At 42.1% G+C, this 24,489-nt stretch overlaps 1 protein-coding gene and 1 pseudogene across 2 annotated transcripts in view; one reads left to right on the forward strand and one right to left on the reverse strand.

Moving 5' to 3' along the window:
* The window catches only part of ZBTB11 (zinc finger and BTB domain containing 11), a 41,630-nt gene that overhangs the window by 13,135 nt on the left and 4,006 nt on the right, over nt 1-24,489 (reverse strand). For both annotated transcript variants that reach the window (XM_053564982.1, XM_053564983.1), the window contains exons 2-5: nt 13,460-13,695; nt 12,564-12,795; nt 2,103-2,923; nt 1,670-1,846 (exon numbers count right to left, since the gene is read on the reverse strand). In XM_053564982.1, coding sequence (XP_053420957.1) covers nt 1,670-1,846; nt 2,103-2,923; nt 12,564-12,795; nt 13,460-13,695 — 1,466 coding nt within the window. The remainder of the gene's footprint in view (nt 1-1,669; nt 1,847-2,102; nt 2,924-12,563; nt 12,796-13,459; nt 13,696-24,489) is intronic.
* On the forward strand, nt 18,733-21,650 carry LOC128568061 (protein Mis18-beta-like; annotated as a pseudogene).

Below are 24,489 nucleotides of genomic sequence, written 5' to 3' on the forward strand. Positions count from 1 at the left end.
ACAGCTTGAGACTGTCTCACAAAAAAAAAAAAAAAAAAAGGCTCAACACCTGTAGCTCAAGTGGCTAAGGCACCAGCCACATACACCAGAGCTGGCACGTTCAAATCCAGCCCTGGCCTGACAAACAATGACAACTACAACCAAAAAATAGCCGGGCATTGTGGCAGGCGCCTGTAGTCCCAGCTACTTGAGAGGCTGAGGCAAGAGAATCACTTAAGCCCAGGAATTTGAGGTTTCTGTAAGCTGTGACACCACGACACTCTACCTCGGGTAACATAGTCTCACAAAAAAAAAAAAAAAATTAAGTTAAAAAATTAAAGACATGAAGGCTCGGCCTGTAGCTCAGCGGCTAGGGCACCAGCCATATACACTGGAGCTGGCAGGTTCAAATCCAGCCTGGCCTGCCAAACAATGACAACTACAACAAAAAAAATAGCTGGGTGTGTGGCAAGCACCTATAGTCCCAGCTACTTGGGAGGCTGAGGCGAGAGAATCGCTTAAGCCCAAGAGTTTGAGGTTGTTGTGAGCTGTGACGCCACAGCACTCTACCCAGGGCAACAGCTTGAGACTGCCTCAAAAAAAAAAAAAAAAAAAAAAAAAAAAGACAAGAAAAGAAAAGAAAAAAGACACAAAAAAACTACAATTTTTGTGTAACAAGGTGGGTTGTCAACTACAAACCTTTGTCAGCAGTAACTTTAAGTCTTTTGTTATTGGACGTAAGATTTTTTTTATCTCTGAGAAACCTTTCTGCTTTAGGGTTAAGGGTTTGAATGACAACATCCTGGGACTGGAGTAAGGAAAGGTCCCACATTCAGCATGTAAGCTTCCCTTTACCCTGTTTTGGGTATAGCACATCTGCATTCACTGTAGACCGAGCCCCCAGAGCACTTACAGTTCTATCTTTTCCAGAAAGTAAAAGGAGGATCTTCAGCTGAAGGAATAGCGGTGAGATTTTCATTGCTTCTACCGTCAAGGTAGTTAGTAATATCAACTCCTGAGACTTTTTGCTGGTTTATAATATAGTTTTGGTTCTTAGCTTTCCCCAGGGAAAACCTGGAAATGAGCCTGCTCAGTCAGTTACTCTATTTTTATCTAGAATTTAGTTACCAAGATTTCCTCTCATGTTCTCTTTGGCGGTTTTTTTTTTTTTTCTTTTTGAGACAGAGTCTCAAACTGTTGCCCCGTGTAGAGTGCTATGGTGTCACAGCTCACACAACATCAAACTCTTGGGCTTAAGCGATTCTCTTGCCTCAGCCTCCCAAGTAGTTGGGACTACAGGCGCCTGCCATAATGCCCGGCTATTTTTTTGTTATAGTTGTCATTGTTGTTTGGTGGGCCTGGGCTGGATTTGAACCTGCCAGCTCCAGTGTATGTGGCTGGCACCCTAGCCGCTTGAGCTACAAGCACTGAGCCCTCTTTGGCGTTTTCTGAGTTATATTTTTAAAATGATCTTTTTACTGTTGTCTTACTGGTATTAGGAGGAAGCACAAATAAGTCACTGAGTATTCTGGGAGGACAAGTAAATGACAGACACAAATCAGAAGATGGGTCTTATAGCCACATAAGAGAGAGAGACAGAATGCAAATGATAGGATAACAACCAAGCAACAGGTTGCATTCTATTTACATGAGGTTACAGTCACTTCCAACTAGCTTTCCAGATACTTACTGGACACTTGTAATCTCTAGCTCTTTCATGTTTCAGTGTGTGCATTATAAGGGCATATCGTCTCTGAAAAACCATTCCACATTCCCCACATTTGTGGGATGCTTCTTCAGTGTTCTCTTTAGCATCCCTTTTTGGCTGTTTCCTCTTTTTTCCCCTTTGAACTAACTTCTGGGCCACCTAATTAAGGGATAAATAATACCTAATTAAGGGATAAATAATACAATCTACATCAATACATTCATTTTGATTTTTAAAGTTAAGTCATTTCTAATATTGCAAATTCACATTATTTATTTATATTGGTATTTAAAACATTAAGTTACTGTCCTGTGTGCATCTCCCCTCCCAAATAATTTTCACCATAGCTGTAAGTTCATTAATACAATTTAACCTAAAGCTAAAACTACAAAGGTCAATCCTTTTCACATGGTACCTGCTGAACTGCTGACTTGGGAATGGCCTTCCGTTTCTGCAGCTTTTTCTCCATTCCTTTGTGTAGTCGGATATAGCCTCCTTCATTAACAGAACGCTGTCGAAGCCTGCTTCTATAAGTATCATCCTCAGGGCCAATTTCTGTCTTTGCTGTTGGTGCAACTAGATTTTCCTCATCTTTTAAAATTTGGCCAAGGTTTTGCCTGTGTTTTGAATTATCTTCAGCACGGATATCCTCAGCTGATATATCATTTCCTAAATCACTGTTCTCTGGAGAGGTACTGATTATGTTGTCTTTTGCAAGTTTAGGATGAATATTAGAAACATTGCTATTTGAAGTTTCTAGTTCTGTCTGGTTGTTTTTTGTTACTGAATCAACAGACTCCATTTCAGGATTGGAATCAGTTATACATCCTACAGATGACAGAGCAGCTTCAGCCTCTGAAGAAACCTGGGGCTCAGACTGTTGTCCTAGCTCTCCATTCTGCAATTCTCCATTTACCAGTAGTACAAATTCACAATTCCCAAGTTCAGTAGATATAGTTGTTGTGGCTCCCACATTGCTAGCCATAGGGGGCGCTGTACTTCCATTCTGTACTTGTAAGTCTTGGGTAGATGCGACTGTTTGTACTTCACCCTTCTTATATACTGTTAGCTGCTTTTCTTCCATTAATTTATGTACACTTTCACAAATCTCTAAGACTTCTGACATGAAAAGATGACGAGCTAAGATGGCTACATCAGCCATGCTACAGAAGTCAAAACTTAGCACAGAAGTATAGGCAAATTCTAGTAAAGGAAGGAAGCTTGCCTTACAAAAACCTATATGAAACAAGAAAAGTGAGGACAAAAAAGTCAATCACCACTGAAACATCTTATAAGAACAATACAGAATTATGAATTATGACAATATAAAATATAATACACAAAGGCAAACATGACCATTATTCTGTAGTTAATCATTCCTGGATTTGCTTTCTCTTCTGGTTGCTTATTAAACCCTGACTAACTCACTTTTATGAACCAAGTTTCTCAATACCTAATATAGAAAATAATATCAGACTTACTACCTCAAGAGTTGTTGTAAGGCAGTCATTTTCAAACTGTATTCCTTAGAACCCTGGGGGTTCCTCAAACTCCCCTCAAGAAACAGCTGCTGGAGAATGGAGGGTAAAAAAAAAAAAGAGGGAGGCAGGTGAGTAGGAGGAGTTCAACCAACCTGTCCCCTAACTTCACTTCAGTAAACATAACTGTTTAATCAAATTTTTATATGACTTATTAAAAAATACAAAGTGTTCTATGATTAAAAATTAAAAAAATCAAGAATAAACAAAGGTTGGCAAAATTTTCCGTAAAGAGAGAATAAATAATGCAGGCCATAAGGTATCTTGCAAGTACTCAGCTCTGCCACTGTGGCTGGAAATCAGATGCACACCAGTGGGTGTGGCTGTGTTCCAATACAATTTTCTTTACAAAAAGAGAAGGGAGGGAGGATTGGCCCCTGGGCTGTAGTTTGCTTATTCCAGATCTAAGAAATGAAGTAATTAATATACACATGAGGTGCTATATTCTTATTTTATGTGGGAAAATAAGGTCAGTTTATTTCTTTCTGATGTTCTCAGTACTTCACTTCCAAAAGCCATTTTAATTCTTAATATTCCCATGATTAAAAAATCAGAAGAGACTATATAGTAACGATTCTACCTATCTCCATAACTAGCATGATTAAGAATTTGTATAGCTTTCTAGACTTTTTTTTGAGATAGAGTCTCCCTTTGTCACCCTGGTTAGAGTACTCTTGGTCTTAAGCGAGTCTCCTGCCTCAGCCTTTCAAGTAGCTGGGAATACAGGCACCTGCCACAATACCCGGATATTTTTAAAGACAAAGTCTCCCTCTGTCTCAGTGGTCTCGAACCCATGAGTTCAGGGCAATCCACCCACCTCAGCCTCCCAGAATGCTAGGATTAAAGATGTGAGCTACAGAGCCCGGCATAAGCAAATATTTTTATCTCTCCCTCCATTATTTTTGCGACAGAGTCTCAAGTTGTCACCTTGGGTAGAGTGCCATGGTGCCATAGCTCACAACAACCTCCAACTCTTGGGCTGAAGAGATCCTCTTGCCGTAGTTTTTCTATTTTTTAGTAGAGACAGGGTCTTGCTTTTGCTTAGGCTGGTCTTGAACTTGTGAGCTCAAGAAATCCACTGGCCTCGGCCTCCCAGAGTGCTAGGATTACAGGCGTGAGCCACGAAGCCTGCCATTTCTTCCCTTCTTTTAGTAGGTATCATATTGCCAATAGTGTTCTGCATCTTGATTTTCTCGTATAATAATTTATCTTAGAGTTTTGGCCTTTTTTTGAGACAGAGCCTCAAGCTGTCGCCCTGGGTAGAGTGCCATGGCATCGCAGCTCACAGCAACCTCCAACTCTTGCCTCCACCTCCCAAGTAGCTGGGACTACAGGTGCCTGCCACAATACCCGGCTATTTTTTGGTTGCAGCCATTGTTGTTGTTTGGCAGGCCTGGGCTAAATTCAAACTCGCCAGCTCAGGTGTATGTGGCTGGCACCTTAGCTGCTTGAGCCACGGGCGCCAAGCCGAGTTTTGGCTTTTTTTTTTTTGGACAAGATTCTCACTCTGTTGCCCCAGACTATAATGCAATGACATCAGTCTAGCTTACACCAACCTTAAATCCTGGATTCAGGAGATCCACTTGCCTCAGCCTCCTGAGTAGCTGGGACCATGGGCACTGCCACAATGCCTAGTCAGTTTTCTTTTGTATTTTTATTTTTTTTGCAGTTTTTGGCCAAGGCCAGGTTTGAACCTGCCACCACTGGTATATGGGGCCAGTGCCCTTCTCCTTGAGTATTGTTTTTGTATTGTTTTTTAGCAGAGACAAGGTCTTACTCTGTTCAGGCTGGTCTTGAACTCCTAAGCTGAAAGGATCTACCCACCTTGGCCTCTCAGAGTGCTAGGATTACAAGCAGGAGCCACCATGCCCAGCCCTTTTGGTGTTTTTTGTTGTTGTTGAATATACAACACTATGCTACTCAAAACACCTTGAACTGATTTAAAGTGATCCCAAATAAGTAATGGAGTGAGACCTAAAGAATCATGTGTTTTATCTACTGAAAACATCTTTAACCCAGGACATAGAGAATTATCCACAGAAGTCTAAAGAATATGAATTCAGTGAACACAGAGCTTTAAAAACTGAAGGAACAGGCCAGGTGTGGTGGCTCACCTGAGCTCACAGGATCGAGACCAGCCTGAACCAGACTGAGACCTTGTCTCTAAAAATAGCTGGGCACTGTGACAGGCGCCTGTAGTCCCAGCTATTTGTGAGGCTGAGGCAACAGAATCGCTTAAGCCCAAGAGTTTGAGGTTACTGTGAGCTACGACACCCTAGCACCCTACCAATGCTGACAAATTAAAACTCTAGTCTCAAATAAAAAAAGAAAAATGACAACAAGGCACCATAAATAAGAGTTATAAGAAACAAACATCCCAAATCAAATCCACAAAAATTTTAAGTACTGTTATTATCAGGTTTAAAAAATAAAGAAGGTGGCCAGGCATGGTGGCTCATGCCTGTAATCCTAGCACTCTGGGAGGTCGAGGCAGGTGAACAGCTTGAGCTCACCAGTTCGAGACCAATCTGAGCAAAAACCAAGACCCTGTCTCCACTAAAAAAATAGAAAACCTGAGGCAACAGAATCGCTTGAGTCCAAGAGTTGGAGGTTACTGTGAACTATTACACCATAGCACTCTATCCAGGGTAACAGCTGGAGACTCTTTCTCAAAAAAAAAAGAAAAGAAAAGAAAAGAAAGAAGGGTGGCACAGTAAAGAGTTAAGAGATCATAAAAAGTAGCTCCCCCCACCAAAAAAAAACCTAAACTGAACTTCAAAAAATAATGGACAAATTGGAATAAAAACCTCAATAGATGAATTTTATAGCAAATTATACACAGCTAGAGTAAACTAGAATTTTTCAGAATAAATCATAAAAAAAATACAAACAATTAAGAGACAAAAAATAAAGTGAGAATGACCATCCCAGCACTCTGAGAGGCTGAGGTAGGAAGATTGCTTGAGGCCAGGAGTTTGGGATCACCCTGAGGAAGAACAAGACCTGATCTCTATAAAAAATAGAAACACTTAGTTGGGCATGGTGGTGCTCACCTGTAGTTCCAGCTACTCAGAGGCTAAGGCAAGAGAATCATTTGGGCCCAGGAGCTTGAGGTAGAAGTGAACTATGATGATGCCACTGCAGTCTAGTCTGGGGGACAGAGCAAGACTATCTCCCCAAAAAAGGTAGAAGAGGGAGAATGTGGCAGGCAAACTTTTGGCTGAGAGTTTTTCCCAACCAATGACAGACATCAATGCACATATTCAGATGTGTTGTGGTGGCTCACACCTGTAATCCCAACACTTTGGGAAGCCGAGGCTGGTAGATCATGTGAGCTCAGGAGTTAGAGACCAGCTAAAAATAGAAAAATTAGCCAGGCATTGTGGCGAGTGCCTGTAATCCCAGCTACTTTAAAAGCTGAGGCAAGAGGATCCCTTGGGCCCAAGAGACTGAAGTTGTGAACTATGATGACACCACGGCACTCTACCCAGGACAGAAAGTGAGACTGTGTCTCAAAAAAAAAAAAAAAGCTCGGCACTCGTAGCTCAAATGGCTAAGGCACCAGCCACATACACCAGAGCTGGCAGGTTCAAATCCAGCCTGGGCCTGCCAAACGACGACAACTCCAACCAAAAAATAGCCAGGCATTGTGGCAGGCGCCTGTAGTCCCAGCTACTTTGGAGGCTGAGGCAAGAGAATCACTTAAACCCAGGAGTTGGAGGTTGCTGTGAGCTGTGATGTCATGGAACTCTACCCAGGGCAACAGCTTGAGGCTCTGTCTCAAAAACAAAGAAACAAACAAAACAAAAACAAAAAATGTAGGCCCATACCTGCAGTTCAAGCTACTTAGGAGGGTGAGGGAAGAAGATTGCATGGAGTTGCTGTGAGCTATGACACCAGGACATTCTACCCAGGGGGAGGGAGGGAGATTCTGCTAAAACCAACCCCTCCGCCCACATTCAGGAATTCCAACAATTTTCATGCAGGACAGTTAGAAGTTAAAGATTCTCACACTAGACAAAATTCAGAAATACAATGTTGGGCAGCGCCTGTGGCTCAGTGGGTAGGGCGCCGGCCCCATATACTGAGGGTGGTGGGTTCAAACCCAGCCCCGGCCAAACTGCAACAAAAAAATAGCCAGGAGTTCTGGCGGGCGCCTGTAGTCCCAGCTACTCAGGAGGCTGAGGCAAAAGAATCGCTTGAGCCCAGAAGTTGGTGGTTGTTGTGAGCTGTGTGATGCCATGGCACTCTACTAAGGGCGATAAAATGAGACTCTGAACTCTGTCTCTACAAAAAAAAAAAAAAAAAAATTCAATGTAATCTTTATCAAAATGGATTTTTTAGAAGTCAACATGCTGCTTTTAACTATAGGTAAGAGCACAGGGTTATGAACAGCTAAGACACACCTTTCCTTGTTATTGTAATGCTAAAGAAATCAAGCACAGATAATATGATGCAGGAAGAGGTAAAACTGTTTTGTATGGTCCATGTGTGGGAAGACGATGGCATTTTCGTGGAACGGTTCTAAGACAAGTAATGATCAACACAAGAAAAATGGAACTGAACACTTATTTTATAGGAACAAAAGTAAATCTCAAAGAGATTAGGAGCTAATGTAGGCCTGAGGTGGTGGCTCACACCTTTAATCTTACTACTGTGGGAAGCCAAGGCAGAATGATTGCTTGAGTTTAGGAGTGAGACCAGCCTGAGCAAAACTGAAACTCCAAGACCGCATCTCTACTAAAAATAAAAAAAAATAGCTAGATGCAGTGATGCATGCACACCTGTAGTCCCAGCTACTCATGAGGCTGAGGCAGAAGGACGGCTTAAATGCAGAAGTTTGAGGTTGCACTGAGCTATGATTATGTTACTGCACTCTAGCTGAGGCAAGAGAGCAAGATTCTATTTCAAAAAGAAGAATTTGGACTTTCTTTTTTTTGAGACAGAGTCTCACTGAAGCTCCTGTGGAATCACAGGTACAGCAACCTCAGACTTTTTTTTGAGACATAGTCTTACTATGTTGTCCTGGGGAGAGTGCTGTGGTGTCACAGCTCACAGCAACTTCTAACTCTTGGGCTAAAGTGATTCTCTTGCCTCAGCCTCCCGAGTAGCTGGGACTACCACAACACCGGGCTTTTTTGTTGTAGTTGTCATTGTTTAGCAGGCCTGGGTTTAAACCTGCCATCCCCAGTGTATGTGGCCAGAGCCCCAGCCGCTGAGCTACAGGCCCTGAGCCTCAGACTCTTTGGTCAAGTGATTCTCTTGCCTCACCCTCCCTACTAGCTGGGACTACAGGCGCCTGCCACAATGCCCAGCTATATTTTAGAGACTGGGTCTTGCTCTTGCTCAGGCTGGTCTTGAACTCCTGAGTTCAGAGGATCCACCTGCCTGGCCTCCCAAAGTGCTGGGATTACAGGCATGAGGCACCAAGCACAGCCCAGGAATTTGTATTTTGAGACCATTGTCTGCCATTTTCCTTTGCCAGCAAAGCAATAAAGTTCTATTTCTGTCTAAAAAAAAAAAAGTTAAATATAAAAGAAATAAAATGTGGAGATATCTTTGATTTGGAACAGGAAAGAATATTTTAAGCATAACCAGCAAAAAAAGAAAACTCTGATGAATTCAGCTACATTAACTGGAAAATTAAAGAACCAGATATATATTGTATCTTTGTTTTTTATACTGTACACATACTTTATAAATACTTGTTATTTAAATCAAACACATTTTAAAAACAATATCTATTTCAGCAGCGCCTGTGGCTCAAAGGAGTAGGGCGCTAGCCCCATATACTGTAGATGGTGGGTTCAAACCCGGCCCCAGCCAAAAACTCCAAAAAAAAAAAAAGTCCATTTCAACAGTAATTGGTTTACATCATATAGAAGGTAAAATAAAATTAGTATTTTGCTAGAATATTACAACCCTGTACTACAGGTATTTCAAAAGAAGTCATTTCTGGCTCGGTGCCTGTGGCTCAAGGGGCTAAGGCACTAGCCATATACACCTGAGCTAGCGGGTTCGAATCCAGCCAGGGCCCGCCAAACAATGATGGCTGCAACCAAAAAAAATAGCTGGGCGTTGTGGTGGGCGGCTGTGGTCCCAGCTACTTGGGAGGCTTGAGGCAAGAGAATCGCTTAAGCCCAGGAGTTGGAAATTGCTGTGAGCTGTGATGCCACAGCACTCTACCCAGGGCGACAGCTTGCGGCTTTGTCTCAAAAAAAAAAAAAAAAGCAGTCATTTCTTTTCATTTGCTATACATTAAACTAAAAGAGCAATACTCATGGTTTCTCTCTATGCTTTACAAGCCAAAAAGGCCAGCCTAGTGGCTCATACTTATAATACTAGCACTCTGGGAGACCGAGGCGGGTAGATTGCTTAAGCTCAGGAGTTCAAGACCAACCTGACCAAGAGGGAGACCCTGTCTCTATACCTGGCCATAGTGGTGGGTGCCTATAATCCCAGCTACTAGGGAGGGTGAGGCAAGATGGCTTGAACCCAGGAGTTTGAGGTTGCTGTGAGTTAGGACGTCACAGCACTCTACCCAGGGTGACAGAGACTCTGTCTCCAAAAAAAACCAAACAACAAAAAAATATATATACACACACACCAAAACATACATCATACAGGGGAAAAAAATGTCAAAGCTAAAGTATCAAAAGACTACACATACTGTGATTGAGTTTTATTACTCAGATGGCTCAGTATAAGATATACTTTCTCCTGTGTCGCCAAATGCAGAAAAAAATAAATTCCACTAATTTAGAACGCAATGGAACTCTTAAGCTCCAAAAAGTTTTTGCTCACTGTTGTAACCCTGAGAGCCTAGGCTAGTTCCTTGTATGCAGCGGATGTTTAATAAGTATTTTTTCATATGGAGAAAACTACGAAAACTAAGGAAAACATATCCATTTATCTATGCAGAATAGGTAAGCTTAAGAAATAAAAGGTAGCCGGGCAGCTCCGTGGCTCAGGGGGTAGGGCACCAGCCCCATATACCAAGGGTGGCGGGTTCAAACCCGGCCCTGGCCAAACTGCAACAAAAAAATAGCTGGGTGTTGTGGCAGGCACCTGTAGTCCCAGCTGCTCAGGGGACTGAGGCAAGAGAATTGCCTAAGCCCAGGAGTTGGGAGGTTGCTGTGAGTTGTGTGACGCCACGACACTACCCAGGGTGATAAAGTGAGACTCTGTCTCTACAAAAAAAAAAAAAAGAAAGAAATAAAAGGTAGAAAAGGTTCAGTGGTTAAATGATTAAGTATTTATATACTTGGGTAAGGTCACTTTTTGTTTGGAAAAAGGAAAACAAGATTTCAGAAAATGATGTCAAGGGTTACATCAAGTTTATATTATGAGAAAATGTCCAAGTTTACTTACTTTAATTCTTCCTAAATTTTCATTTGTTGACTCATAAGCCAATATGGAAATTCTAATGAAGCCAAAAGAAATATCAAACTATTCATTTATAGTACTAATAACAAAAAAATTGACCTGGAATTTTGTTTTTTCTTTTTTGAAGCAATGTCTCACTCTGTTACCCTGGTTAGAGTTACATGTCATCAGCTCACAACAACCTCAAACTCCTGGGTTCAAGCAATCCTCCTGCCTCAGCCTCCTGAGTAACTGGGATTACAGGCATCTGCCACAACAACCAGCTAATTTTTGTGCTTATATTTATTTTTTATTTTATTTTATTTTTTTTACAGTTTTTGGCTGGGGCTAGGTTTGAACCCACCACCTCCAGCATATGGGGCTGGCACCCTACTCCTTTGAGCCACAGGTGCCGCCCTATTTTTTATTTTTTTGAGACAGAGTTTCACTATGTGTCACCCTTGGTAGAATGCTGTAGTGTCACAGCTCACAACAAACTCAAACTCTTGTGCTTAAGCGATTCTCTTGCCTTAGCCTCCCAAGTAGCTGGGACTACAGGCACCCGCCTCAATGCTCGGCTATTTTTTTTGTTGTTGCAGTTGTCATTGTTGTATAGCAGGCCTGGGCAGGGTTCGAACCCACCACCCCTGGTGCATGTGGCCAGAGCCATAACCACCGTGCTATGGATGCCGAGCCTAACTTTTGTATTTTTAGTAAAGGCAATGTCTCACTCTTGCTCAGGCTGGTCTTGAATGCCTGAGCACAAAAGATCCTCCTCCCTTGCTTGCCTCAGCCTCTCAGAGTGCTAGGATCACAGAAAGTGAGTCCCAGCACTGAGCCTGGAATTTTCATTTTTGACAGTATGATATCTGAACTCAACGAATTCTAATGCTTAATCTTTTTTTTTTGAGACAAGAGTCTTACTTTGTTGTGTTTGGTAGAGTGCTGTGGCATCACAGCTCACAACCTCAAACTCTTGGGCTTAAGCAATTCTTCTTGCCTCAGCCTCCCGAAAAGCTGGGACTACAGGCACCCGCCACAACACCCAGTTATCTTTTGGTTGTAGTTGTCATTGCTGTTTAGCAGGCCAAGACCAGGCTCAAACCCACCAGCCTAGGTGCATGTGGCTGGCGCCCTACTCACTGAGCTATGGGGCAGAGCCTCTGATGCTTAATCTTAAATAAAAAACAAAACACTTATAGAATATAAGTACTTTACAATTATGTGATCTACAAAATAAGATATAAACAATTTTTTTTCAAATTTTTAGATATAGGGTCTCATTATGTTCCCCAGATACAATCATTGCATACAACAGCCTAAAATTACTGACTTCAAGAGATCCTCCTGTCTCAGCCTCCCAAGTAGCTGGGACAACAGAAATGGGCCACTGCACCTGGCTTAAACAATTTTTAAATATCATATTTGTTCAGTGTAATAACACTGATGTAGTTGTGGATTTCTCTCAAATTATTTCCAACAGTTTAAATCCCAGAAATTCTTCCGCTGTAACTGTATACTTAAGAGGTATTGATAGGAAATAATTTTTTCTATAACTCTACCATGGAAGTCCTACTTAAAAAATCTTTTCACGGGCGGCGCCTGTGGCTCAGTGAGTAGGGCGCCGGCCCCATATGCCGAGGGTGGTGGGTTCGGACCCAGCCCCGGCCAAACTGCAACAGAAAAATAGCCGGGCGCCTGTAGTCCCAGCTGCTCAGGAGGCTGAGGCAAGAGAATCGCGTAAGCCCAAGAGTTAGAGGTTGCTGTGAGCCGTGTGACGCAATGGCACTCTACCCGAGGGCGGTACGGTGAGACTCTGTCTCTACAAAAAAAAAAAAAAAAAAAAATCTTTTCAGTTCATAAGTGGGTTTCTCCTACTTGAGCATAAATTCTGACTTTGGAAGACACCCTAACCCCCAGCCTTTATAGAATGTAGTCACAAACAAAAAGTAAGAGTAATAGAAAATTCTTACCAGAAAGATCCACCACAGCCTCATGACTGGAAACAGCTCCTTTCTCAATAAAAAGATCTCGAAAATATTCACTATTAGCTGACAAAACAGATTTATGGGCTTTGTACTCTTCTCCTTCAATTAACAAAGTAACATCACAGAATTGGTTGGAAAGTCTCTGTTCATTCAGCTGTTTTAAGACAGCCTGACAATGTTTTGGAGAAGAACGTTTTACCACTCCTTTGGTGTCAACCTAGCAAAAGAAGTTTGAGATCAGGAATTGTATTATATATACCAACTATTTTTTACACTTAATAAACTCTGAAGCAAGACATAATACCTATTCCCTTTTTATAAAGATGAAGAAATATTCTCATATTCTTTGTTACATATGTACTTAAATAAAAAGGTATGCTGTCCTCACCATTTTCCACTATGGTCACTCTACTTGATCTAATGAAACCCTTATCTCACTTATGACTGTCTATGCTTAACTGGTCAGAAATTTGATGATGTATGAATCTAAAGTAGGCAAAAACAACTTAGCCAGATTAACTTTACCTTGCAGCATGATCTAGAGACTGCTTCCAGAAATGTATTCTGCTTACCTGTACCAATATACCATTACCAAAAAAAAAAAGGGGGGAGGGGGGGAGAAATAATTAACAATAAATCAACAGGTAACTAAGTTCATTCTGAAGAAAAGAAATAACAGGAACATTTACGATACAGTATAGCTTATGTATGTAACAACACACTACATTACACATTTTACCTTATTCAATAAGCATAGATTTGCTCAAATCTTCAATGTCAGTGCAAATAGTCAAGCAGCCTTAGTGGCTTGACAAAAAGAAAAGTCACCAAGACTGCAAATACTAGTACATTAGTAGGCAAATGGTAAAGCTTACACTTACAAATACAAGTTCATGTTTGGATACTGGCTTCTTTTTTGAAGGTTTGGAGGCTGTAGTTGGAGGTGAAGTAAAGTTGCTCAGGTCATCTTCTGATTCATTACTTTCTTCTCCAGATTCAAGGTCTAGTCCCAATTCTTCCAACATTTCTGAAGCATCTGATATTGGACGGGAACGATCTAGTTTCTCCTGGCATTTGCTACATTGTTTAATATAATCTTTGACTTGTTTTAATATTCCTACAGTAAAATAAAAATTATCAAGTCAAATATAATACTGTTCTAAAATTATAAAGTTAAATATAATATGTTCAAGAATATAGCATCTTAATGTCAACAAAAAAATAAAAAGAAAATTGAAGATTATAGCATTTAGTCTATATACATTAATGTATGTTCAAGTATCTATGTGCAGACATAATTATGTCCTATAATATAGAGTTCTTTAGAAAGTAAGATACATTTTTTTCAAACATATAAGGTTATCGATTTAAATGATGGTTTGTTTCCACACTGGACTGTTCTGTTTTTTCTTCCTAGTTATTCATTTCCCCACTATAAGATGATAATATATCCCAACATTTTTCCATGAGTTGCCAAGTATTTATGCAATAGAAACCATATGAAAGTGCCATATTCAACTATTTTTGACCTACATAAATAATAATTTAACATGGCTCAAGCAAATACTTCACCTCCCTACTGATGTCAGGCTTCACCATGCAATTTGCTTTGGCCAATGGAATACAATATGGTGTTCGCCACAGAAGTCTTTTGTTGTTGTTGTTGTCATTGTTGTTTGGCAGGCCCGGGTGGGTTCCAACCCACCTGTTTTTTGTTTCATTTTTGAGACAGAGTCTTACTTTGTTGCCCTTGGTAGAGTGCTGAGGCATCATGGCTCACAGCAACCTCCAGCTCTTGGGCTTAGGCAATTCTCTTGCCTCAGCCTCCCAAGTAGCTGGGACTACAGGCACTCGCCACAACACCCGGTCTTTTTCTTTTTTTCTGCAGTTTTTGGCCAGGGCTGGGTTTGAACCCGCCACCTCCAGCATATGGGGCCAGCATCCTACCCCTTTGAGCCATAGGCGCTGCCTCTCCAGGCTATTTTTTAGAGACAAAGTCTTGCTCTTGCTCAAGCTAGTCTTGAGCTCGTGAGCTCAGGCAATCCACCCACCCTCCCAGAGTGCTAGGATTGCAGGTGTGAGATACTGCACCGGCCTGAATGGAAGTCTTCTTGCCTTGGCAATGGAGGCCCATTCACTGTCTACAGTAAACATATCTTGCTCTGTAAGACTTTATCTTGTTCTCACTCTGTAAACCTATCTCTTCCTCAACAAATTTTGTCCCATACATGCCTTAAAAAAATAATTCTCTTCCTCAATAAACTTTGTCCCATTCATGCCTTTATCTCCCTATGGAGGGCGATAGAGTGAGACTCTGCCTCTAAAAAGAAAAAGGTTCTATAATCTTTGTCTCTTCTCCCAAAAAACAGCATGTCCCAGATAGATGCTGTCCTTTAACTTGAGTTGCAGATGAAAAAAGATGAAGTCAATCTGTAGCATGGAAGAGAACTATAAAAAAAACTTGTAATCAGACTTTTGAGACCTTTTGGCTAGGTATGGTGGCTCATGACTGTAATTTCAGCATTTTGGGAGGCTAAGGTAGGAAGATTGTTTGAGGCCAGCATTTGCAGACCAGCCTGGCAACACAGCAAGAGACCTTATCTCTACAAAACATTTTTCTTTTTTTTTTTTTTTTTGAGACAGACTCTCAAGCTGTCATCCTGGGTAGAATGCGGTAGCATCATAGCTCACAACAACCTCCAACTCTGGGGCTCAAGAGATCCTCTTGCCTCAGTTTTTCTATTTTTAGTAAAAATGGGGTCTTGCTTTTTGCTCAGGCTGGTCTCAAACTCGTGAACTCAAGCAATCCACCCACTTCGGCCTCCCAGAATGCTAGAATTACAAGCCTGGGTCACCGCGCCCAGCCTCTAAAAAATATTAAAAAATTAGGGCAGCGCCTGTGGGTCAATGAGTAGGGTGCCAGCCCCATATACCAGATGTGGTAGGTTCAAACCCAGCCTCAGCCAAAAACTGAAAAACAAAAAAAAAAAAAAAAAAAAAAAAAGAAAGTATTAAAACATTAGCTGAGCATGGTAGTGTGTGCCTGTAGTCCCAGCTACTTGGGAGACTGAGGCAGGTATTGGAAGTTGCAGTGAGCTATGACCACTGCATTCCACCCTGGGTGACACAGTGAAATCCTGTCAAATAAAATAAAATAGTATCTTTTGTTTGTATCATCCTTGTAAGGCAAGAAGAATTACTTCCCATTCTATAGAAGAAGAAAACTAAGCCCTAAGAGATACGTAACTTGTCACATCTAGTAAAATGGAAGTGCTAGCCCTCCAGAAGCTATGTGATTTTCTGCATGTTTAGGTAGCCAGGAATGTGTTTGGACAGAAAACACTCCTGTCACAAAAACTTCTCCCCCTACCACCTCCAAATAAACACAAATGAAAAGGTTTACTACTAGCTAAAATGATACAGAGGTATATTATTCCTGCAAAAAGTTTTTTTTTTTTTTTTTTTTTAGAGACAGAGTCTCACTTTGTCACCCTTGGTAGAGTGCCGTCACGTCACAGCTCAAAGCAACCCCTGGCTCTTAGGCTTAGGTGATTCTCTCACCTCAGCCTCCCGGGCAGCTAGTACTCCCCGTGCCCGCCACAACACCCGGCTATTTTTTTGTTGTAGTTTGGCTGGGGCTGGGTTTGAACCCACCACTCTTGGTTTATGGGGCTGGCGCCCTAATCACTGAGCCACAGGCACCGCCCCCGGCAAAGTTTTAAGATGTCAAATTATACCAAGTTTTTCATACACACATTATATTGAAACTTTGTGAAGTTTCAATCTTCACAAAGTATTCAAGTAAAATTCCCAAACTGTTCATGTTCCACACTTAAGGTATATACTGAGTAAATTAAAAAAAATTAAATTTTGGGCGGCGCCTGTGGCTCAGTCGGTAGGGCACCGGCCCCATATGCCGAGGGTGGCGGGTTCAAACCCGGCCCCAGCCAAACGGCAACCAAAAAATAGCCGGGCATTGTGGCAGGTGCCTGTAGTTCCAGCTACTCGGGAAGCTGAGGCAAGAGAATCGCTTAAGCCCAGGAGTTGGAGGTTGCTGTGAGCTGTGTGAGGCCACGGCACTCTACCGAGGGCCAGAAAGTGAGACTCTGTCTCTACAAAAAAAAAAAAAAAAAAAAAAAAATTAAATTTTAGCCAGGCACAGTGGCTCACGCCTGTCATTGTAGCACTCTGGGAGGCCGAGGTGGGTGGATTGCCTGAGCTCACAGGTTTGAGACTAGCCTAAGCCAGAGTGAGAGCTTGTCTCTAAAAAAATAGCCAGGCATTGTGGTGAGTACCTGTAGTCCCTGCTACTCAGAAGCCTGAGGCAAGAGAATCGCTTCAGCCTAACAGTTTGAGGTTGCTGTGAGCTGTGACACCATAGAACTCTACCGAGGCGACAAAATCAAACTCTGCCTCAAAAAAAAAAAAAAAAAATTTTTTTAAATTAAATTTTAGGCCTGGTGCACTGGCTCACTCCTGTAATCCTAACACTCTGGGAGGCTAAGGCAGGAGGATTGTTTGATCTTAGGAGTTTGAGGCCAGCCTGAGCAAGTGTGAGACCCTGTTTTTCCTAAAAATAGAAAAACTAGCTAGGTGTTGTGGTAGGCACATGTAGTCCCAACTCCCAACTACTTGGGAAGCTGAGGCAGAAGGATCACTTGAGCCCAGATCTGAGGTTGCCGTGAGCTAGGCTGGCACTATGGCACAACAGAGTAAGACTCTGTCTCAAAAAAATAAATAAATAATAAATGTTAGGTATGTACAATGGTTATTATATTAGAAACTTTGACTTCTACAATAAAGAAACCTGTCTAAAATAGGAATTTGACAAATTGGTTCACAGAAGACTTTCTGAAGGAATAAATAATGGATCAGGGTTAAATATAACTTTTATCAATAAAGTATTTACATGTGCATAGATTTAGAAACCAATTGAAGTATGTCTGAACATGTTAAAGTCAATAATAAACCTATTTCTGTATGAGGTATAGTAACAAGTTTAAACAAACCAATAATAAGATGGGATGGATACATATTTCATATTCACTTAAGAGCAAACAGGTTAACACTCTGGGAGGCCGAGGTGGGTAGATTGCTTGAGCTCAGGAGTTCAAGACCAGCCTGAACAAGATTCAAGACTCTGACTCTTAAAAAAAAAATAATAATAATAGCTGGGCTTTGTGGTAGGCAGCTATAGTCCCAGCTACTGGAGAGGCTGAGGCAAGAGAATCACTTGAGCAGAAGAGTATGAGGTTGCTGTGAACTATGATATCACAGGACTCTACTGAGGGTGACAAAGTGAGACTGTCTCAATTAAAAAAAAAAAAAAAAAAAGAGGGCAGCACCTGTGGCTCAGTGGGTAGGGTACTGGCCCCATATACTGAGAGTGACGGGTTTAAACCCGGCCCGGGCCAAACTGCAACAATAAATAGCCAGGCGTTGTGGCGGGCACCTGTAATCCCAGCCACTCGGGAGGCTGAGGCAAGAGAATTGCCTAAGCCCAGGAGTTGGAGGCTGCTGTGAGCTGTGATAAAGTGAGACTCTGCCGGGTGGCGCCTGTGGCTCAGTGAGTAGGGCGCCGGCCCCATATACCGAGGGTAGTGGGTTCAAACCCAGCCTCGGCCAAACTGCAGTCCTGTAGTCCCAGCTGCTCGGGAGGCTGAGGCAAGAGAATCACGTAAGCCCCAAAGCTGGAGGTTGCTGTGAGCCGTGTGACATCATGGCACTCTACCGAGGGCGGTAAAGTAAGACTCTGTCTCTACAAAAAAAAAAAAGAAAAAAGAAAAAAAAAATAAATAAAGTGAGACTCTGCCTCATAAAAAAAAAAAAAAAAAAAGAAAGAGAATATGGGCGGTGCCTGTGGCTGAGGGAGTACGGCACAGGCCCCATATACTGAGGGTGGGGGAAGGTTCAAACCCAGCCCCAGCCAAACTGCAACAAAAAATAGCCGAGCGTTGTGGCAGGTGCCTGTAGTCCCAGCTACTCGGGAGGCTGAGGCAAGAGGATTGCTTAAGCCCAAGAGCTGGAGTTTGCTGTGAGCTGTGACGCCATGGCATTCTACCGAGGGCGACAAAGTGAGACTCTGTCTCAAAAAAAAAAAAAAAAAAAGAGTAAATGGGTTAGAATCATACCATTCTGCAGATGAATAGTGGTAATGACTGCACCACAATGTGAGTGTACTTAATTTTGTTTGTATATTTTATCACAATAGAAAAAATGGGTATGTGAGAGGGAAGTGAATTGAATAAATTCATATAGTAGAACTTCACAGTTGATCACCTCCTTAAGTTGATCTAATGTTCACAGACCAGACAAGCAGCACAAGTAGTACGTATCAGTACAGAACAAGTTCCTTATGGTGACCATTTCTGTACGCTGACCAGTTTGTTACACTCCCTAGGGAGGTCAACTCACGGAGGTTCTACTGTATATACTTAAATATTTTTCTTTGGATACAGAATCTCACTCTTTTGCCGTGGCTAGAGTGCAGTGGTGTCACAGCTCACTGAAACCTCAAACACCTGGAATCAAGTGATCTTTCTGACTCAGCTTCTTGAGTAGGTAGGACTACAGGCACACACCACAGTGCCTGGCTAAATCACTTCTTTTTTTTGTTTTTTTTTGTAGAGATATTGGTCTAGCTTTTGTCAGGAAGGTCTCAAATTCCTGACCTTAAGTGATCCTCCTGCCTCAGCTTCCCAGAATGCTAGGATTATACACATAAGCAACCACATCTGGCCTATTTAAGCATTATATATAATACTAAATGTATTTAAAGTAAGGAGTACTGCTACAGATATTTCCATAAGGATAAGATGAAGCAGTCTTAGTCAATCATGGATGTATCTCCTTTTTTTTTTTCCAAGGGTCTGAGTCTTGCTTTGTTGCCTAGGCTGGAGCGCAGTGGCACAATCATTGCTCACTGCAGCCCTTAATGTCTAGGCTCAAGTAATCCTCCCATCCCAGCCTCCTAAGTAGTTAGGATCACAGACTTACAACATCATCCCTGGCTAATTTGTTTTTATTTTTGTAGAAATGGGCTCTTGCTAAACTGCTAGGCTGGTCTCGAACTCCTGGCCTCAAGTGATTCTCTTGCCTCTCAGCCTCCCAGAGTGCTTGAGTTACAGGCCCATTTCACCTGGCCTTTTGGATATATTTCTGTACATTTTGTGATTCTACACATTAAGTATACTTTGCATACAATAGAAGTTTGATTGAAGTATTAACTGGTTCAATTCAAATGGTATTAGAGAAATGACATGGAAAGCATTTGAATAAAGATGAAAAATAGGGTGGCGCCTGTGGCTCAGTGAGTAGGGCACCAGCCCCATATACCGAGGGTGGTGGGTTCAAACCCAGCCCCGACCAAACTGCAACAAAAATAATAGCCAGGCCTTGTGGTGGGCAGCTGTAGTCCCAGATACTCAGGAGGCTGAGGCAAGAGAATCTCCTAAGTCCAAGAGCTGGAGGTTGCTGTGAGCTGTGATGCCATAGCACTCTACTGAGGGCAAGAAAGTGAGACTCTTGTCTCAAAAAAGAAAAAAAGATGAAAAATAAAAATTGCAGAAAAAATAATACAAATGAACAATATCAACTGTCTCAAAAGTCACCGTGTCATATTATGGTTTATAACTTATTACTCAACAGTTATTAGTTTATTTATTTATTTTTTTGAAATAGAGCCTCAAGCTGTCAACCTGGATAGAGTGTCATGGCATCACAGCTCACAGCAACCTCCAACTCCTGGGCTCAAGTAATTCCCCTGTCTCTGCCTCCCAAGTAGCTGAGACTACAGGCGCCTGCCACAACGCCCAGCTATTTTCTGGTTGCAGCCGTCATTATTGTTTGCCGGGCCCAGGCTGGATTCCAAATGCCAGCTCAGGTGTATGTTGCTGGTGCATTGGCCGCTTGAGCCACAGGCACCAAGAGTTAGTGTTTTGTTGGGATCATCTTAAATCCATCTTTAGGGATCCAGAAGCTCAGACCTCCTTAGTTCATCCAGAGTTGTGAAAACCTCAAGTTAACCAAGCAAAAGATACTAATAAGTAAATAGTTAATTTACTATTTTAAGTGTGGAGAAATACTGCAAGAGGTTGAAATTATTTTTTTTGTTGTTGTTGCAGTTTGGCAGGGGCCGGGTTTGAACCATCCACCCTTGGTACATGGGGCTAACGCCCGACACATTGAGCCATAGGGACCACCTGAGGTTGAAATTATTTATGCAGAAAGTGACCTGCTTATTCTATGACCGTGGCCAACTCACTGAACCTCTCATCTCTATCTGTGATCAACTGTAAAATGAAGATACATTATTTATCTCATAGGGCTGTTACAAAGATTAAATGTTAAACTCTGAACAAGTGTTTAACACACAGTAGCTGCTATGTGTTTGTTAATGCTCATTGGGTCCAGGGTGGTGGCTCATGCCTGTAATGCTACCACTTTAGGAGGCTGAGGCAGGAGGACTGCTTGAGGTCAGAAGCATGAGATCAACCCATGCAACATCTGTAAGACCTTGTCTCTACAAAAAATTAGCCAAGCCTCCTTGCCTCTTGGCCCTGCAACACTGGAGGCTGAGGAGTTGCAGCTCTCCCACAGCTGCCCTGGTGTCTGGAGCCCAAGAGATGCACTGTATTCCAGTGCGAGCAGTGCCACACCGTGCTTGCCAATTCTGTGCACCTCGCCTGGGACCTGTCGCAGTCCCTTGGGGCCGTGGTCTTCTCCAGAGTCACAAATAATGTCCTTTTGGAAGAGCCCTTCCTGGTTGGCATTGAAGGTTCACTCAAAGGCAGCACTTAGAACCTTTTATTCTGTGGTTCCTGTGGAATTCCCATTGCTTTCCATCTATATTCTACCCATGCTGGCTTGGCTCTTTCCAGTGACAAAATGGTATGCTATCTCTTAAAAACAAAAGCCATAATAAATGTATCTGAGATGGATATTCACAATGTATCTCTACCAGAAAAGATTGCATAGCTGAAAGAGAAGATAATGTTAACGCATACTCGCTTAAATTCACTAATGAAGATTCTGGAGAAAGAGACTCTAAATCAGTCCAAGCCAGAAAACTGATCCAGAACCAAGGCTCTCAAATATCAGGTTCAGGTTTTATTGTCTTCAATAACAGGTGCTATTTCATCTTTTCTTGAAAATGATTGGCTTCAAGAATTGGGTGGGGTGTGTGTGGTTAATTATGTCTACTGCTAGACTCATTTTTCCAAATGATTTATGAAGGTGTTTTTAGATTAGAAACTAAGGAGCCTGGACCAGGAGGCAAGATGGCTCACACTGTAATCCCAGCACTTGGGAGGCCGAGGTGGGTGGACTGCCTGACCTCACAAGTTCAAGACTAGCCTGAGCAGGAGCAAGACCCAATCTCTAAAAAATAGCCAGGCATTGTGGAGGGCACCTGTAGTCCCAGTTACTTGGGAGACTGAAGCAAGAGAATGGCTTAAGCCCAAGAGTTGGAGGTTGCTGTGAGCTACCATGCCACAGCACTCTACCGAGGGCAACAAAGTTAGACTCTGTCTCAAAAACAAAACAAAATAACAACAAGAAAAACTGTGGGGGTTAAGATTGTGATATTGGCATCTAGTTGGGTAGAGGTTAGGGATGCTCCTAAAAATACCACAATGCACAGGACAGCCCCTCATAACAAAGAATCTAGTCCAAACTGTCAATCCTGGTTCGGTTGAAAAACCCTGCTCAAACTATTCCTCAAGTTCTTTTATTAGAGGACTACCCAGGAAGGTAATTTATTTCTCTTTGTTCTGAGACTATGATGCTCAGTAAACAACCTTACAATTTTGGGGGGAGACAGGGCCTCACAGTTGTCACAGGCTAGACTGAAGTGGCACAATTATAGCTCATAGTTGGGACCACAGGACTACACCATCACGCCTGGCTAATTTTTCAAAATTTTTGGTAGAGATGGAGTCTCTGTTGTCCATGTTGGTCTCAAACTCCAAGGCAAAACTGATTCTCCTGCCTCAGCCTCCTGAGTTACATGTGCAACTAGGCTTGGCTAATTTTTTTTTTCAGTGAATGTTTTGTATTTCATCATTCCTTTCATTATTATCTTCTTAAGTTCACTTTACAACAGAAAAGAGATAAATTATACTTTAGTCAATTCACTATGACCTACAGTTTTATGTATCTCCATTTTACATAAAAAAGATTTTTCAGTATTCTTAACAATTACTCCATAGAGGATTATGAGTAGTCAACATCAAACTCAACTCTATTTTCAGAGTAACCAGGCAACTTTAGGTAAGAGAACACATGCAACATTGTATCCTAATTCCTAAATTTGTAGTAAACACGTGTTCAGAGTTCAAAGATAAGAATTATGAAATTGTTAAGAGGCTAAATTAAGTTCTTAAAGTAAATTAGCTATGAAACCCGGACAGACTCTTTAGTTTCTCTCTTTTTTTTTCTTTTTTTTTTTTTTTTTGAGACACTCTACCCCATGACGTCACAGCTCACAGCAACCTCAACCTCTTGGGCTTAAGTGATTATCTTAACTGGACAATCAAAATTGTCTTTATATATAGCCAACATCCCCTGGGATGCAAAAGCATCCCCAGCACTCTACAAGTGTTTTTATCAATTGAACAATTTGCTCCTGCCATCTGTTTAATAACCTTTCTCCCTGGTCATTGCTGAATACAGTGATCATGTGTTGCTCAGTGGCTTTTTTGAGCTCCACGTATTTTGTTTTTGTCAAAGACATTACAAGTTATTTTTATGGGGCGGCGCCTGTGGCTCAGTGAGTAGGGCGCCGGCCCCATATGCCGAGGGTGGCGGGTTCAAGCCCAGCCCCGGCCAAACTGCAACAACAACAACAACAACAAAAAAATAGCCGGGCATTGTGGCGGGCGCCTGTAGTCCCAGCTGCTCGGGAGGCTGAGGCAAGAGAATCGTGTAAGCCCAAGAGTTACAGGTTGCTGTGAGCTGTGTGACGCCACAGCACTCTACCCGAGGGCGATACAGTGAGACTCTGTCTCTACAAAAAAAAAAAAAAAACAAGTTATTTTTATGTAAACCCAGTTATTGTCCTATTTTCTAGAGACTACATCTTCTGGATTAAGTAACAGCAGCATCAGTTTATCTCCATGGACCAAATAAAAATCAGTTCTTAGAACAGCAACTCCTGCAGGCACCTAACTTAATCTATCACATTTTTGCTGTTTTAATCCTTTTTCTTTCTTTTTTTTTTTTGTAGAGACAGTCTCACTTGGTAGAGTGCTATAGCGTCACAGCTCACAGCAACCTCCAACTCCTGGGCTTAGGCGATTCTTTTGCCTCAGCCTCCCAAGTAGCTGGGACTACAGGCACCGCCTCAAAGCCTGGCTATTTTTTTGTTGCAGTTTGGCTGGGGCCGGGTTTGAACCCACCATCCTGGGTATATGGGGCCGGCACCTACCCACTGAGCCACAGGCGCCGCCCTAATCCTTTTTATTTTCATCTTTTTAGGGGAGTTTACTATATGTGTATGTATGTGTGCGTGTGTATATATATATATATATATATTTTTTTTTTTTTTTAAGTTCCTGTGCTACTTCAAGTTAGCTTGCCTTTTTTTTTTTTTAAAGACAGAGTCTCAGCGTTGGAGCCCATGGCTCAAGCGGCTAAGGCGCCAGCCACATATACCTGAGCTGGCGGGTTCCAATCCAGCCCACGCCAGCCAAACAACAATGACCGCTGCAACCAAAAAATAGCCGGGCGTTGTGGCGGGCGCCTGTAGTCCCAGCTACTTGGAAGGTGGGGTCAGGAGAATCACTTGAACCCAGGAGTTGGAGGTTGCTGTGAGCTGTGACGCCACAGCACTCTACCAAGGGCAATAAAGTGAGACTTTCTCTTAAATAAAAAAAATAGTCTCACTCTGTCACTCAAGTTAAGAGTGCCCTGG

Source organism: Nycticebus coucang, chromosome 16 (genome assembly GCF_027406575.1).
Source record: "Nycticebus coucang isolate mNycCou1 chromosome 16, mNycCou1.pri, whole genome shotgun sequence".
Lineage (NCBI taxonomy): Eukaryota > Metazoa > Chordata > Mammalia > Primates > Lorisidae > Nycticebus > Nycticebus coucang.